Raw genomic sequence first — 18,238 nt, 5'->3', positions numbered from 1 at the left:
GTCATCATTTCCACAGGTTCCTGCGATGAACAAAACAGTTTACAGTTAAGTGATAAATAATAAAGATCAGTAATGTTTGTATAAATCAGTGTATGGTTTTGCTATTTGAGTCTTTCCAAGCGTCCGCTCAGGTTTTAAAACAGAGCTTCTAACAAACAGAGGAGAGTTTATCACACTAAAAAACTACATAATAACTAATATAGCTTAATTTGAACTGAACGCAGATTCTTAAATCTGACAGGATTCCTGACTGAGTTTGGCAGAGCTATGTGTTGCTGTGCACGGGACCACGGAAAAAAAAAATATATCTGTATATATCCAATATCCGTTTAAATGTACGCTTCATGTGGAATCTTTTCAGCTGTTTATCTTCCCATGTGAACAGCACTTTCCTTTGGCACTACGCTTTTCAACCGCTGAACGACCATATTCCTAAATTCTCCTCCTGTGTTTTAATGAGCCGTTTGTCAAGAGATGTTTGGTTGAAGTTGAATGAATTATCCAAAAAAAAGTTGAATCGAGGGCAACTGGACCTGGTTGTAGATACTTTAAGACGTTTCACCTCTCATCCAAGGCTTCTTCAGTTCTGACTGACTGGTGACGAGACCCAGGTATCTAGCCTCTCAGAGTTTTTGGAGTCATATGAGGCCAAGTGTGAATGGTTGTTAAATTTCCTGGGAAAGGAGGAAAGGACAGTAGGTTGTAGGTGGGGAACAGGTGGTGTCATAGACTTATTCCTCTGGTTCTCAGCATGAGACTGAACACTTGAACACCGGAGCTTCATGCTGTCACCTGAACACAGCACTCAGAGTCAAACTGTACAAACCTCTGATCAGTTTCACTCTTTCACTCTGTTGTGATGACAATACATCCTCCTGAGAACTGCCTGTCTGAAAACTCCAGATTTTCACAATTAAAGTCCAGTGGATAGTTTTATCTTGACGATCAATCAGTGTTTATGTGTGTGTGTTTAACCATGTGATCTTCCTGACGATGATGTCATCAGGCTCTGTACAGGGATTGGTCGGCAGCAATCTGAGAAGAGAGAATAAAACTATCAGGTGTGCTTCCACAAACTGTAGGGTCCAGTGATTTCCTCAAGAGAATCAACAGCTGTTATTGATCACACTTTAATCTGAGACACTTTGATCTGGTTCACTATCTATTTTAGCAGCAGCAAAACATAGAAAAACAGTCATACATAGATCATCAAGTCCAGATCCAGATTTGAAGCCAAACTCCTGAGGCCTAACCTCAACTTCAACACAGCTGTAATACACACCTATACCTGACTGACCTGACTGTACCTGACTATATCTGATTGTAAGAGACTGACTTGATTGTACCTGAGTTTATCTTTCTGTACCTGTCTCTCTGTGATAACATAATGTAATAACGATGTGGATGATTATGATTATTATTATTCTAAAAGCCTATTCTAAAAAGAATTGAACCATCACCCTGCAGTGTTAGTGCCTTGCTTGAGAGGACACAGAGCAACTACACTGTTAACATACACATGAATCATTAACCAGCAGCTGAAATATTCATCAGAGTCTCTATAAATATCTGCAGCAGCTTCCAAAAGTCAGGATTCATCACATCCTATTCATGTTAGGTCCACCCACAGGTCATATACAGAAAGTGTGCCTACTGACCATATAAGGACATAACCTCACTGATCAGCCATACAATGACATTAAAAAAAACTGTGTCAATCATCAGACTGAATAAAAAATAATAAAGACATACAGTGACTCCGCCTCAGTTCTGAGTTAACCAGGCTCTAACTCTTGAGAGCCTACAGCATACAAATGAGGCTGAATGTCAGTAGTTTTGCAGTTATTTGGTCATAAATCAAATGTATTGGAGAAATTGAAATAATAATCTAATGAAATGTCAGAGGATCACCAAAGTTTTTACAGTTCATCCTGAGTGGAACATGAATGTCTGAACCACATTTCATCACAATCCATCCTACAGTTGTTGAGATTTTTGGTGAGTGAATGTTTTTACTGTGGTTTTATTTGTTGATCTGTGTATATCAGTGTGTACAGTGGTGTTTCAGTACCTGTAGTCTGTAGGATTACTTAGTATTAATGCAGTATTACTGCGTTCTGTCAGGTTCAATCTTTGTCTCTCCATTTTGTTTCTCACTTGACGATTTCTGAGACAATCTGGCAGCCTGGGCAACAGCCTGCAACACAGCAACACAGCAACTGTAGGGCAACACAGCAACTGTAGGGCAACACAACAACACAGCAACCAACAGGTGACACAGTAAAGCTGAGTTGAGACCTTGAAGCTCCTCTTCCTCTTCTGGACGTTCTGCTCAGGATGGAAAATGATCACGTAAACCTTCGGCACATAGAGCATCCCAAGAGAGACGGACGCACTGAGAGACATGGAGACAGTCAGGGTGCCCGTCTGGATAAACATCTGAAGAGACAGAGATAGACACAGTGAGGAAGAACCTCCTGAAGAACTAGTAGGACCTTGTTAATATTTACAGAACAGCTCCAGTGCTCCGTAGCATGTGACACCATTGACGACTTGAACCTCCTGTAGAATATCCCCAGCAACCTCTAGAACCTAACCTCCACCTCAAGGAACTGTTGTGCATTTAAGTTCTGCCTTTGCTGTTCCTTGTTCCCAACAACACAGACCCCAGGGTCATAGAGACAAACATCCCCTCCACCATGATGAGATGACGATCCCTCTGCTTCAATAAGTCACCTGTCTGTACAACAAACACAACAAATGCTGGTGATTCACTGAACACACACACACACACACACACACATACACACACACACTGCTGCCTGTTTCCATTGTGTTTCTTTATTATAGGGATTTAAGTTTGTGTGTGTCTGCTAAGCCATTAGACAATAGCAGAACTCCTACATTTCTTACATAGCTGTAAAAACCTCGACACACACTCTGAGTGTTAATCCTCCTGCAGCTCTGTGTTTGTTCTGTCCTTTTCAGATAGAAAACATTCTTCTTCTCTTCTTTTATTTTCTGTGATGCTCCTCAACTCTGAGACTCAAACAGAAGAAATGAGGAAAGGGGACTGAATCTTATCACAGAGAAGCAGGAGGAGGATTTCCTATGATTTTAATTCTAATTCTAGTTATTACTTCTCTCTCTTTCCCTCTCTTTCCAGGATTCCTGGGATTCCTCTTCCCTACGATAGAGCTGCTGTTTTCTCTGTATATTCCTCGTTGCTGTGTCCTCGGGGTGGAATAGCTTCTGCTTTCAAGCTACCTTTCAGATGAGAGGTGAAACATCTTTGTACATTCCCAGAGATACCATCAGTTGAACACCTGATCAATATAAATACTATAAACTGATATTAAATTATATGATGTAAACGATCTATGAACTGATATTAAATTAACTATAAACTGATATTAAATGATCTATAAACTGATAATCTAAATGGCAGAACCAGACACATGGAGATGAATCATCTGTTAATTATTTTCTTTTCTTTGCTCTTCTGGTTAAATCTCTCCTGTTTCAGTCTGATGCTGCTGTTTTTCTTCGTGTTATTTCTGGCTTTATTGTCTCTTTTTATCTAGTTGCTGAAGCTCTTTGTAACAGTGGTTTTAACGAAGTTATTATTCTATAATGACATCCTGTGTTGGATTATAATCTGTATAATCCATCTGTTCCTCTCTGCCTGGAAATGACTGCACTTTGTGTCTAATTCTGCTGTTGTGTATCTGTTGTCCCTCCCTGAACTCACACTGAACCGACTCACTGATTTATTTCCTCCTCACAGGAAACTAAACTGTCTGTGACTCTGAGTTCACCATGTTTCTACTGTGTTCACATGCAGCTCATTTCTCATCCACTCAGTAAATTGTGTTGTGGTCATAAATCTCCTTCATGTATGACATGGGGCCTCAGTTACTGATCACACCACCAGCAGTGATGGACTGTATGAGAGGCTCTGACTGTTCACACCCAGCCGCTCTCCTGTTTCCCATTCCCTAATTGATTTTTCTTTTCCCTACTCCAGGTCTTCACGTTCTCTGTTGACCTGAATCTATCCGTCCTACTGGTCCTCTGTTCTGAGTCATGTTTCTTATTGGTTGAACTTGCTGTTTGGGTCCTGCATCTGTTTCCCCTGTTGAGTGGGGTCAATAAAGACAACAGAGTCTTGTCTATGTCATCAGAGTTGGGGACGGGCAGGATGACACATATTGTCTCATTTAGAGCAGAAACAGCTGGATCCCCAGATTTACTGTTAAGTTCTGCTTTAAGAAGAATTCAGTATGAGACCAGAAAGGATCTCAAACAGGGTGTCTAGTGGTTGGGGCGCGAGCCATGTGATCGGTGCGTCCACTAGGGGGGACCACAGTTCAGTTACTGGCTGGGAGAACATTTGTTGCATACCCCTCCCCCCCCACCCGTTTACTGTCTCTGGACTGTCAGATATGAAATGAAGTAATAAAAAGAGTCTAAAACAAGTTCAGCGGACTGTTACTCAGCGCTTGTACAACCCTGATCCAGTGTGACTGGTCTGGTTCAGCATGGTACTCCAGTCTCTCCTGGTGTTGGACTGGCTCTTACTTTCTCTGTGGACTTGGCGGTACCAAAGAAGATTGGTACAAAGGCAAGCCAGACAATACAGGTGGTGTACATGGTGAAACCGATTGGCTTTGCCTCATTAAACGTCTCCGGGACACCACGGCTCTTCACCGCATACACCGTACACGTCACCTAGCAACAGAAACAGCACAGGTTACCTGGCAACACAGACAGTACAGACTTCTACAACATTTCATTTCAAGTTCTCTGTCACAGATAAATGACAGATCGGCAATAACAGATCAATACTTAATCAATACGTTACCATGAGCACGATACTGTAGCTGAGGCAGCAGATGATTGACAGGTCGGACATGTCACACTTCAGGATGCCTCGGGCCAGGTCAGGGTTTGGGGGGCGGAGCTCCTCATAATCAATGGTGGTGTGAGGGGGGATGAAGGCGAACCACACAAACACACCAAGGACCTGACACAAAGACACACAGATACACAGACAGATGAACCTGAGTCATGTGATGAGCTGCTGCAGCCAGTATTAGGAGGTCATGTGACCCTTGTGCTCTCACCTGGACGGAGATGAGGATAAAGGTGATGGCGAGCTGGGACGTGGGGCTGATGAATTTGGGCGGGGTCACCGACCTCTTGCCCTGTTCAAAGATGCGGTAGATGCGATTGGTTTTGGTCAACATGGCAGAGTAGGTGATGGCCATGCCAAGGCCCAGCAGGAGGCGCCGGAACGCACAAACCACCACACCTGGCTCCGCAATCATCAGAAATGTGATCAGGTAGATCAGGAAGATACCTGCAGACAGACAGAATGGAAGGTGATGTCATCATTTCTATCATCAGGAAACCAGACCTGGTTTTAACCTGCTGAGTCAAATCCCTGTGTGAATATGAATGGTTTAATCATGGTTTGAATCTAGTTTAAATCTGGTTTGAATCTGGTTTAACTCTGGTTTAAGTCTGGTTTGTGCTTGATCATGGTGGGAACAGTTGGGTTTCTCTCTGGAAAAGTTTTGAGGAGTATGTCAACTACAAGTTTAGAAACCTTCCCTCGACCTGAATGACCGAAAGAGTCAGACATCACTTTTAATGGTCCTGGCACAAGAGCTCCCTGCCGGTCTCTTCCAGCCACTGCCCAGCACACCTGTGTTCCCATCTCACCGGTCTACGCAGCTGCCTGTGCCTCCTTCAGCCCTGGTTTCTCTGCCTGTTACTGTCTTTGGCCTGCCGTAGTACCTGTCAGTATTTACCTGTCAGCAGTACTCAACTGCCGGTAGAACTCACCTGTCAGAAGTACATAACTGAGCTCCCTTCCTGACGCCCTGACAATGGGCGTGTCGTTGAAGCGGATGAAGGTGATCACCACGGCGCTGGTTGCTAGGATACCAAGCATGGCGAGAGAGGCAGGAACAAGGGCCCAGGGGGAGTTCCACTCCAGTTTGATGATCGGGGTCGAACGACAGGCGGTTCTGTTGGGGGCAGGGCGCATGTCTGACGGACAGAGCTCACAGGTAAACTCATCCAGCTGGTACTGATACCCATCACAGAGCTGCAGACAGGTCAGAGAGACAGACAGGTAAGAGAGACAGAGAGGTAGGTAGAGAGAGAGAGAGAGAGAGAGAGACCAACAGATCAGAGAGAGAGAGACAGGTAGAAAGACAGAGACAGACAGATCAGGTAGACAAACAGGTGTTTCCTTCAGGATTAGCTGTGGACGTATGACATCATGAGGATAGATGTGATGATGTCACTCAGACTATCACTCAGCCTCTCTCTCAATGTCTCCTGTCATGGGGGCCCCAGAGAGCGAGACAGTAATATCTGAACCATTAAGACTAAAAGTCCAAAGCCACCGTTTGAAACCAGAACCACTGACCCTCTGAGGAGCTGGACTACAGCTGGTCTGTTTCTGCTCTGTTTCAATTGTCAGGTGTTTTCATGGTGATGTTTTACCTCACAGTGCCAGCAGCAGGGGACACCCTTCACCATCTTCTTCCTCTCTCCTGGTCTACAGGGAAAACTACAGATGGACTCGGGAACTGATCTATCTCCTCCAGACCACTGCATCTCATCCAGCTGACAGAGAGACAGGTAAAGAGAGAGAAAGAGAGACGGGTCAGAGAGAGAGAGGAGGCGAGGGAGACAGGTAAGAGAGAGAGAGAGACAGGTAGAAACAGACAGTGACTTAGCGTGAGACAGACTAAAAACCAGCTGATGTCATTTAATGTTTTTTGTTTTTCATGTGTCTGTTTTTTCCAATCAGTTTCTTACGTTGAGTCTCAGGTTATTGGTCCATTGGCCGATTACATGGTATCCGGGGTGGCTGTGATTGGTCATCTGAAACTGAAAGATGTCGTAGCGACCGGGAGCATCGCCATTCTCATTGAACAAAACACTTGTACCTGCACTTCCTGTTGGACACAACAGGAAGTAAGACAGACAGACAGGCAGACAGACAGACAGACAGGCAGACAGACAGATGGGCAGACAGGCAGAGAGACAGACAGGCAGACAGACAGGTTAAAGTGAGACTATTTAAATCAAATATCAGAGATTTCAGTTCATCAGTAACGTCTTCTTCTACACTTTTTATCTCTCTTCTTTTAATGTGAATAAAAACATGTGAGGGATGTTTTCTTCTTCTTCTTTCAGTGTTCAGCAGCTGCTCACTTTAATTATTAACACACACACACACACACACACACACACACACACACACACACACACACACACACACACACAGTGTCCTCAGAGGAAACATGCAAAGTGCATTAACTTATTATCTATCTAAATAAAGAAAAACCTGCTGTGACCAACCTGCTGCTCAGACCTGAACCTGAACCACAACAGAATTGAACCACATCAGAACAGAACTTAACAGAACTGAACCAGAACTGAACTAGAACAGAACTGAACCAGAACAAGAACCAGAACCAGAACTGAACAGAACAGCGTCTTGATTTGTCTGTAAACTGTGACATTTACATACATCAGTCTGCTTCAAAGAAACTAGTTAGCATGTGAGCATGCTAACATTAGTTAGTCAGCATCCAGACGAGGCTGATGGGAATCTCATTAGTTCTGCAGGTATCTGATCATAAACCAAAGTGTTGGACATTTCTTTCTTTACTACAGTTAAACAGACCTTTATATTATCTTTGATGTTCAAACCCAGCTTCTTTTAGAGACTATTAAATAATAATCTAACTAATAAACTAATAATGATATTAACTGACTGATAACTGATATTAACTACCCTGAAATCAGAGGCTGGCGGAGGATCTGTTGGCTGAGAACCAAAAAGCTGCTGAAACACCAGCCGCCTGACCATCAGTTGTCAGGCCAACGGTGTCAGCCTTAGTCCTGATGTCCTTGTTAATTTTTCCATCTGTTCTCTTTGAGCAAATGTGAAGTTCATTAAAGTCAAACTCCCAAAATACAGCAACATCCTAACTACAAACACACATCTACTCAACTGTTAAATATTCAGCCAACGGAGAAGGTGAGGACTCGTGTAGCGAGATGAGCAGTCAGTGAGACAGGCAGAGGGACAAACCGGTTTCATGGCGTGCAGTTATGGCTCTTACAGATTAAATCCTCTCGCTCTTCCAGCTGCTGCAGCTTCTCGTCTTAATAAAATATGGATTTGATGTCTCACAGGATAAAGCTGCTGCAGTTTGTTCCGCTGCTTTGAAAATCTTTGAAAACCTCATCCTGGCCTGAACGGTTCTGGTTTGTCCTGATGGACTTTAAACTGACTGAACAAAGTGTCTGAAGACTCTCTGACTCTTACAATACAATATCAATTCACACCTGGACTGTACCGACTGTTACATGACATCCAGGTGAATTAACCTCAACAACTGAGATGTTTGCAGGCAAGATGAGGTATTAAATCCCTCAAGCTTGTTCTGATGTTCTGGCGCTTACCCCTGAGCTTCCTCCTAGTCGGACGTGCCTGGAAAGTCTGTCTACATGGAGGAGCAGTCGTTCTCCTCCTCCTTGTCCTGGATCTCTGAGCCTAGTGTCCCAGCCTGAGTCCACTATCTCATTGTTTCAGACACTACTCCGAGACCTGGACCACAACAGAGAACTGGAACAGAGATCCCCTGGTGAATCCAGAGTAATCTCCTTCAAGAGCAGCTCCCTCTGAACCACAACAGTCCATATCACTGCTGACTCTGAACCAGGCCATCTTTTTATCTCACCACCATCTGACCCTCACTGGTGAACCAGACCCTGAGATACTTGGACTCCTTCACTTGGGGCAGTGACTTGACCTGAAATGCACAATCCACTGGTTTCCAGCAGAGTACCAGGACCTCATACTGGGTGGTCCTGACTCTTGTACAGCTGCTTCTCACTGAGCTGTAAACTGTCCCAGTCTGATGAAATCAACAGAACCACACAGATACAATCCTGAGGCCACCACACCAACACTCTCCACACCTTGACTACCACTTCAGATCCTGTTCATGAAAACCACAAACTGAATCTGTGACAGGGGCGACCCCGTGGAGTCCAACAGGTAAGGTCAGAAACCTTCTCCGAGTCCACAGACCACATGTAGACTGGACGGACAAACTGCTTTGACCCTTGCTGGATCCCTACGAGAGTAAACAGCTGGTCTACTGATCCAGGACAGAATCCACATCTGACAGAAGCTTTCCCAAGGAAGTGGAGCAGAGGACAACCTCCATTCCACAGTTACTGTCCAAGACCTCCAGAAAACAACCAGGACCCAAGTCTAGAGTCATCAGAAAGAATCAGAGTCCTGCTACTACCACTGCTTTCTCTGGAGGACGTGTCAGTCAGGCTCTCCTTTGACTCTCCAAAAATATCCTCAGTCCAAGTCAACAGTTCTGGGCCAAGCCTCACCTCCCGTCTCAGCTCATCTGATGAATGTTCAGAGCCAGAACCTTGTGGGTTTGATTGAAAGCCCTTCACCCTGAACTCCATCCACAGCTGAGTTTTTTTTTACTTTTGTGACCACTGAGACTGCAGTACTTATGACTTCCTGATACCTGTCTGTTGCTCCAGGAGTCTCCTGAACCATCCAAACCTGAAAGGACTCCTTCACTGCTGGTGTCCACCAGCAGGTTCTTTACTTGTTGCCACAACAGACACCAATGACACTCTGACCACAACTCTGAGCAGCTGTCGCAGACTCCATGTTGCCAGCCTTCCCCTGGGCAAATGGGACATACCTCTGAAGGTGGGATTTTAAACTCCGGCTGACAGGAGATGAAATCACCACAAAGTTGATCATTGATCTTTGTCCATTGTTACCCACGGGTTGAAATCCTCCACTAAAAGTATGGAGCACTGAGACAGTGTTACTCTGAGGCGACATCTCAACACAGCAGCTCTCAGCTGGGACACCTGAGTACCACCACATCCCTCCAGAGATTGGTTTCCAGAGTTGGTCCTGTGAGTAGAGCTGAGCCCAGTTATACCTGGTTGGTACAGGTCCACCTCCTGCACCACCTCTGGGTCCCAGTGGGTGATATTCCTTTTCCTAAGAACAGCACAATGTAACTGTGGGGCTGTGTCTGACCAGGGTCCGCTCATCAAGGCCTGGCCAACAGACGCGCACCAGTGAGCTTTCCTCCTCAAATTCAGGAGGGGGCCCTGGTTTCCCTGTTCCAGGTGGGGTGCTACATCTCAGATGTTGCTCTAATGTATATTTTTATTTTTCAGGAGGTTTTCTTACCATTAAAGTTGACGGATCTAATGTAGTTGAGCAGTGAACGTCCCTCCACAGGGTCCATATTGTCACAGACTCCGGAGCTGCCCGGACACAGGTCCTGGTGCATGCTGTGCAGAGCATGAGCAACAGCGTAAACCGCATCGATCACAAATTGGACCTTCCCCTCCTGCTCATAGGACGAGTCCCGACCGATCCTCTCCTCACCTGTAGGGACACACACCATGTCACATGACATCCCACCTAATCCGTCTGTTAGTCCCACCTCAACATGCAGGCCCTGCCCCCACAGGTGTGGCTATACCTGTACATTTCTTCTTGTCAGGGTCCAGTTTGATTCCAGGTCGGGTGAGTTTACACCTGAAGTCATCCTCCCAGAACTCAGCGAACCAGATGTTCCTGCGGTTGTTCTCCAGAGAACGAGACATGAAGTACTGATCGAAGCCTGGAGAACAGACACACAACAACACACTCAGTAACACACAATGTCAGGTCCTGCATGTTTGCAGCCACTCCTGAGTCCTGAGTCCTGAGAGTGGGACTGAGACAGAGACTGTGAATTAGGTCAGGCCTGTTTGACTCCAGTTCCTGTCCATCTGAGGTCAACCTGGTCATGACCTCTCCGCCTGCCCAGTGAGAGAGCAGGTTTATCTGTATAATAATAATAACAATAATGATAATAATAATAAAGGTGAGCTGAGACTTTTTGCCCCTTGGCTTCAACGTATCACACATAGACAGATACACAGTAACACACAGTGTTTTTGTTTTTACCGTCTATCGACGCTCGTTTCTGGAGGATGGTGACCGCGCCCTCTGCCACATCTTCCAGCTCTGTGATTGGTGAACTTTTTGCCCCCCAGCTGTCTGACCCCACAAACAGGAAGTGACCCGTCAGATTAGCACGCTTGGCCGCTTCAAGGACACACCTACCAGGAAGAGAGGGGAGGAGTCATGTGAACATAAAGCTTGACTTGATGTGATCTCTGATCTCAGGTGTGTTTGATGTATGTTTTTACCTAATGTCGTCCTCGTTGGCAAAGATGATCACTCCTCTGGCGTTACTTGTTTCCATCAGGCGTCTGATGATCTTATCAAACTCTCCATCTGTCGGCTCGCGAGGAATCTTCACAGACTGAGCGATACATACCCCACCTGAGAGAGACAGACAGATAACACCCCACCTGAGAGAGAGACAGACAGGTAACACCCCACCTGAGAGAGAGAGACAGACAGGTAACACCTCACCTGAGGGAGAGACAGACAGTTTACACCCCACCTGAGAGAGGGAGATAGGGTTTTCTAACTGTGGCTTGGCAGCTGTTTAGAATCTGTCTTCACCACAGAAGAGACCAGACCAGACTAGATGAAACCAGACCAGAACCCCAACATACCGGCTTCTCTGGAGATCTGCATGAAGGCGTCGACGCCGCTCTCTCCGTAGTTTCCCTCGGAGGCCAGCGTGGAGACGTAGTTCCAGCCCAGAGCTTTGACGATGTCCAGCATGGTCTGAGCCTGGTACGAGTCCGGAGGAACCACCCGAGAGAAGAAGTCGTATCGGTTGTTGTCACTGAGCTCTGGAGCTGTTGACGCGTAGCTCACCTGAGGGATCTGGGAGACAGATCAATAATCAATAACCAGGAAATGTGTCTTTAAGATTTTATGACAAAGAAAACACAGAGCTTTTGAATTCATGTTGAAATCATAGTTTCTGGTGGACTCAGGTGTGTTTATCTGGTTCCGTGTGAACCTGTCAATCAAACTGGCTGGACTAAACACCTGGACAGAGGCCACCTGAGGACCTGAAGACCTGAGAACTGAAGAAATAGGTCAAGGTCTGGTCCACAAACATCCTTCAGTCAGTGCTGAGGGTCAAATCAAACACATACACACCACTGGTCAAACTGTAAACAGTGGTGGAGCATGCGCAAACACACACACACACACACACACACACACACACACACACACACACACACACACACACACATTCTTGTACTTGTATCTTTGTGAGGACACTCATTTACATGAATCGTGGTCCAGGCCCTTACCCTAAAACCAGGTCTTCACCATAAAACAGCCCTGTGAGGGAGTGAGGAGCAGCCAACATGTCCTCACACTGGTCCTCACAAAGATAGAAGTACAAGTACACACACACACACACACACACACACACAGAGGATTAGTGTTGTGTAACAGCATGAATGTGTGTCAGAGCTTCAATAAACTGAATAACAATCACATTAGCACACAAGACTGTGTGTTAGTGTGTTTGTGTGTGTGTGTGTGTATGTGTGTTTCTGTGTGTGTGAGCGTGCAGCTTAATGAAGGACTCCACATTAACAAGCTCCTAAAAGCAGACCTCGTTATGACATCTTCATCATCATCATCGTCATTGTCAGAGAGACACTTCAGTGGAGCGAAACAAACCTGAAAATCATATGCTGTGACATCACACCATTCTCAGTCAATGATTGGTCAGCTGTGTGCAGGTGAGAGAGTGGGCGAGTCTGAACGTGGTAAAGATTCTCTCCATATTTAAACCATCACACTGATGATGGTGTCACATGATCTCAGAGTCGCTGCTGATTGGTTAAAGAAGAAGAATTCTGTACCACCTGAAACTATCACTGTCATCACATGGTCCTGGACCTGCATGTGGACCATGTGGTGTTGTGTGGTGTTGTGTGGTGTTGTGTGGTTGTTGGGTGGTGTTGGGTGGTTGTTGTGTGGTGTTGTGTTGTGTGGTTGTTGTGTGGTGTGGTGTTGTGTTGTGTGGTTGTTGTGTGGTGTTGTGTGGTTGTTGTGTGGTGTTGTGTTGTGTGGTTGTTGTGTGGTGTTGTGTTGTGTGGTTGTTGTGTGGTGTTGTGTGGTTGTTTTGTGGTGTGGTTGTTTTGTGGTGTTGTGTGGTTGTTGTGTGGTGTTGTGTTGTGTGGTTGTTGTGTGGTGTTGTGTGGTTGTTTTGTGGTGTGGTTGTTTTGTGGTGTTGTGTGGTTGTTGTGTGGTGTTGTGTTGTGTGGTGTGTTGTGTGGTTGTTGTGTGGTGTGTTGTGTGTTGTTGTTGTGTGGTGTTGTGTTGTGTGTTGTTGTGTGTGTTGTGTTGTGTGGTTGTTGTGTGGTGTTGTGTGGTTGTTTTGTGGTGTTGTGTGGTTTTGTGGTGTTGTGTGGTTGTTGTGTGGTGTTGTGTTGTGTGGTGTTGTGTTGTGTGGTGTGTTGTGTGGTGTGTTGTGTGGTTGTTGTGTGGTGTGTTGTGTGGTTGTTGTGTGGTGTTGTGTGGTTGTTGTGTGGTGTTGTGTTGTGTGGTTGTTGTGTTGTGTTGTTGTTGTGTGGTGTTGTGTGGTGTGTTGTGGTTGTTGTGTGGTGTGGTGTGGTGTGGTTGTTGGGTGGTGTGTTGTGTTGTGTTGTGTGGTTGTTGTGTGGGGTTGTGGTGTGTTATGTGGTGTTGTGTTGTGTTGTGTTGTGTTGTGTGGTGTTGTGGTGTGTTGTGTTGTGTGGTTGTTGTGTGGTTGTTGTGTGGTTGTTGTGTGGTTGTTGTGTGGTGTTGTGTGGTTGTTGTGTGGTGTTGTGTGTTGTTGTGTGGTGTTGTGTGGTGTTGTGTGGTTGTGTGGTGTTGTGTGGTGTTGTGTGGTTGTGTGTTGTTGTGTGGTTGTTGTGTGTTGTCGTGTGGTGTTGTGTGGTTGTGTGTTGTTTTGTGGTGTTATGTGGTTGTTGTGTGGTGTTGTGTGGTTGTGTGTTGTTGTGTGGTTGTTGTGTGTTGTCGTGTGGTTGTCGTGTTGTGTGGTTGTTGTGTGTTGTTGTGTGGTTGTTGTTGTGTGTTGTTGTGTGGTGTTGTGTGTTGTTTTGTGGTGTTGTGTGGTGTGTTGTGTGGTTGTTGTGTGGTTGTTGTGTGGTGTTGTGTTGTGTGGTGTGTTGTGTGGTTGTTGTGTGTTGTTGTGTGGTGTTGTGTGGTTGTTGTGTGGTGTTGTTGTGTGGTGTTGTGTTGTGTGGTGTTGTGTGGTTGTGTGTTGTTGTGTGGTTGTTGTGTGTTGTTGTGTGGTTGTTGTGTGGTTCTTGTGTGGTTGTTGTGTGGTGTTGTGTTGTGTGGTGATGTGTTGTGTGGTTGTTGTGTGGTGTGTTGTGTGGTTGTTGTGTGGTTGTTGTGTGGTGTTGTGTGGTTGTTGTGTGGTTGTTGTGTTGGTGTTGTGTGTTGTGTGTTGTTGTGTGGTTGTTGTGTGTTGTCGTGTGGTGTTGTGTTGTGTGGTTGTTGTGTGTTGTTGTGTGGTGTTGTGTGGTTGTTGTGTGTTGTTTTGTGGTGTTGTGTGGTGTGTTGTGTGGTTGTTGTGTGGTGTTGTGTTGTGTGGTGTGTTGTGTTGTGTGGTTGTTGTGTGTTGTTGTGTGGTGTTTTGTGGTTGTTGTGTGGTTGTTGTGTGGTGTTGTGTGTTGTTGTGTGGTGTTGTGTTGTGTGGTGTTGTGTGGTTGTTGTGTGTTGTCGTGTGGTGTCTTGTGGTTGTTGTGTGGTTGTTGTGTGGTTGTTGTGTGGTGTTGTGTGGTGTTGTGTGGTTGTTGTGTGGTGTTGTGTTGTGTGGTGTATTGTGTGGTTGTTGTGTGTTGTTGAGTGGTGTTGTGTGGTTGTTGTGTGGTGTTGTGTGTTGTTGTGTGGTTGTGTGTTGTTGTGTGTTGTTGTGTGGTTGTTGTGTGTTGTCGTGTGGTGTCGTGTGGTTGTTGTGTGGTTGTTGTGTGGTTGTTGTGTGGTGTTGTGTGGTTGTTGTGTGGTTGTTGTGTGGTGTTGTGTGGTTGTTGTGTGGTGTTGTGTGTTGTTGTGTGGTGTTGTGTTGTGTGGTGTTGTGTTGTGTTGTGTGGTGTTGTGTGGTGTGTTGTGTTGTGTTGTGTGGTGTTGTGTGGTTGTTGTGTGGTGTTGTGTGGTGTTGTGTGTTGTTGTGTGTGGTGTTGTGTGTGTGTGTGTTGTGTTGTTGTGTGTTGTTGTGTGGTTGTGGTGTTGTGTTGTGTGGTGGTTGTGTGGTTGTTGTGTGGTGTTGTGTTGTGTGGTGTGGTGTGGTGTGGTGTTGTGTGTTGTTGTGGTGTTGTGTGGTGTGTGTGGTTGTTGTGTGATTGTTGTGTGGTGTTGTGTTGTGTGGTGTTGTGTTGTGTGGTTGTTGTGTGGTTGTTGTGTGGTGTGGTGTGGTGTTGTGTGGTGTTGTGTGGTTGTTGTGTTGTGTGGTTGTTGTGTGGTTGTTGTGTGGTGTTGTGTTGTGTGGTGTTGTGTGGTGTTGTGTTGTGTGGTGTTGTGTGGTTGTTGTGTGGTTGTTGTGTGGTGTTGTGTTGTGTGGTGTTGTGTGGTTGTTGTGTTGTGTGTTGTTGTGTGGTTGTTGTGTGGTGTTGTGTGGTGTTGTGTGGTGTTGTGTGGTTGTTGTGTGGTTGTTGTGTGGTGTTGTGTGGTTGTTGTGTGGTTGTTGTGTGGTGTTGTGTGGTGTTGTATACACACATACAATACACACACTGATCACCTGAGCCACTCCTGATGAGAGATTTCACATCAACTTGACCCACATGACAGATATCTGTATTGATCTGTCTCTGTATTGACTGGAAGTGATCAGTTATCAGATACTTCTGAAAATATCCCCATGATGCATCTGTTCCTCAGTGTTTCTGCTGTTTTTAACAGGCCTCTGTTATAATAATATAATAATCTGCCGAAATCTCACACACACACACACACACACACACACACACACACACACACACACACACACACACACACACACACACACAGAGTCATTAGAAGCTTTCATTAGAGATAGTCAGTCATCCAGACACAAACTGTCTGTTTAAAACATTAATCCAGCAACCAGACTGTTTCATCCACTCACTGTCTGTCTGTTAACCTGTCTGTCTGTTAACCCATCTCACTGTTTACCTGTCTCATTGTTCACCTGTCTGTCTGTTCATCTTTCTCACTGTTAACCTGTCTGTCTGATTGGTGTCTTATGTCTGTTCATGTCCTCATCCCCTTCAGTTCTTGTCCCAAAATCACTGTAAGTTTAAAGGTTGGTGTCAGGTGGTCTCTGTAGGACACTAGTCATGGTCTCTGTAGGACACTGGTCATGGTCTCAGTAGGACACTGGTCATGGTCTCTGTAGGACACTGGTCATGGTCTCTGTAGGACACTGGTCATGGTCTCAGTAGGACACTGGTCATGGTCTCTGTAGGACACTGGTCATGGTCTCTGTAGCAGACTAGTCATGGTCTCTGTAGGACACTGGTCATGGTCTCTGTAGGACACTGGTCATGGTCTCGGTAGGACACTGGTAATGGTCTCTGTAGCGGACTGGTAATGGTCTCTGTAGCGGACTGGTCATGGTCTCTGTAGCAGACTGGTCATGGTCTCTGTAGGACACTGGTCATGGTCTCTGTAGGACACTGGTCATGGTCTCAGTAGGACACTGGTCATGGTCTCAGTAGGACACTGGTCATGGTCTCTGTAGGACACTGGTCATGGTCTCGGTAGGACACTGGTCATGGTCTCTGTAGGACACTGGTCATGGTCTCTGTAGCAGACTGGTCATGGTCTCTGTAGCAGACTGGTCATGGTCTCTGTAGCAGACTGGTCATGGTCTCTGTAGGACACTGGTCATGGTCTCAGTAGGACACTGGTCATGGTCTCTGTAGGAGGCTGGTCATGGTCTCTGTAGGACACTGGTCATGGTCTCAGTAGGACACTGGTCATGGTCTCAGTGGTCTTGGTCTGAAAAGTTTGGGGCTCACAGTGTGACTTGGTGGTCTTGTGTTTGCTGGGTTTTGTAAAGGGCTTGGAGGATCAAGGGTCTCAGGGTCAGGGTTCTGGTTGAGGGACTGTGCAGGAGACTCTGTGGGGGTCTGGTGGTGTGAAGCCATGTTATGGCCAGCCCTCCTGGGTCTTTGAAGATACTGCTGATTCTGTGGCCAAGATCCTGGACTGAACCCCCACAGGATAGTACTGATGGTGTCTGTGTGTTCACCTGTCTGTCTGTTCACAACCACATGAACACAATGACTACACACGATGTGTTAACATCCACACACACGTTTCTGTAAACACACTGTACATCTGTTACTGTACAGCTCAGCAACCAGCAACTTGCATGTTACCTGTATATTCACAGGTGTATTACTTGTTTTTGTTACCTGGATATTCACACGTGTGTATTACCTCGAAGAGGCGCAAAATGTTGGCCACCATGATGGACACGGAGCTGGCAGACGCTCCGATCACGCCCACCACCCTCTCTGGTTTGCGGATGATTGGCGGCTCTCCGTTGGAGCAGCGGATGTCGGATGTGTCTTTCTGGATCAGCGCCTGGACAAAGGTGAGAGACTGTTCCAGGGCGTAGGTGTCTCTGGAGCAGGTGTCCAGGATCCGGGCCCCCAGCGTGATGTTGGGCAGGACTTCAGGGTCGCTGTTGATCTGGTCCAGAGCGTACAACATGGCCTCCATACGGTGGATCCCTTTCTCCTTCTTCAGCTCCCCACAGGGCAGCCCGTGGGGGCCGCGAGCGTGGATGGGGAACAGCCCCCCCAGAGTGATGTCACCAGGTATCTTTATAGAGTGGGGGTGGAAGTGCTGGTGGGAGGCGCTCACCTGGATCACCTCTCCACCAATCCAGAACCATAGAGACAGCAGGAGGCAGGGCCATAGGGACGAAGGACGGGATGTTCGTCCAATCCAGAGTAAGATGTGGTGATGATGATGATGAAGGTGGGGGAGGGGGGAGTGGGCAGGGCCTGATGATGTCATACTGAGGTATGTTCAGCTGAGAGTTTTCATCCTGCTGTGAACACCTACAGAGACCAATCCATCAATCAGTTTGATTTTCAGTGAATCAGGTTGACAGTCAGACACTTTTAAATAATCACCTGTGTGATTATTGATTATCCTCAAGCTGATGATTGTTCTGTGTTTAAATGTAACTGAATCTGTCTGGACTCTTTCTGTCAATCTCAGAACACC

The 18,238-nt window shown here is 46.2% G+C and overlaps 1 protein-coding gene across 1 annotated transcript; it reads right to left on the bottom strand.

Moving 5' to 3' along the window:
• Positions 1-409: 409 nt before the first annotated feature.
• Positions 410-18,025, bottom strand: grm6a (glutamate receptor, metabotropic 6a). The gene is made up of 15 exons (XM_056385384.1): positions 17,441-18,025; positions 11,668-11,884; positions 11,293-11,428; positions 11,048-11,202; positions 10,578-10,718; positions 10,280-10,480; positions 6,838-6,977; positions 6,520-6,642; positions 5,851-6,115; positions 5,127-5,362; positions 4,865-5,026; positions 4,582-4,731; positions 2,299-2,439; positions 2,072-2,197; positions 410-1,035 (listed from the first exon to the last, which is right to left on the bottom strand). Exons 1-14 carry the CDS (start codon positions 18,023-18,025, stop codon positions 2,108-2,110), a joined length of 2,742 nt encoding a protein of 913 aa, XP_056241359.1. The 3' UTR covers positions 410-1,035; positions 2,072-2,107.
• Between the last annotated feature and the right edge of the window lie 213 nt (positions 18,026-18,238).

This window comes from Seriola aureovittata, chromosome 9 (genome assembly GCF_021018895.1).
Source record: "Seriola aureovittata isolate HTS-2021-v1 ecotype China chromosome 9, ASM2101889v1, whole genome shotgun sequence".
NCBI lineage: Eukaryota > Metazoa > Chordata > Actinopteri > Carangiformes > Carangidae > Seriola > Seriola aureovittata.
This window is presented reverse-complemented; position numbering and strand designations above follow the sequence as displayed.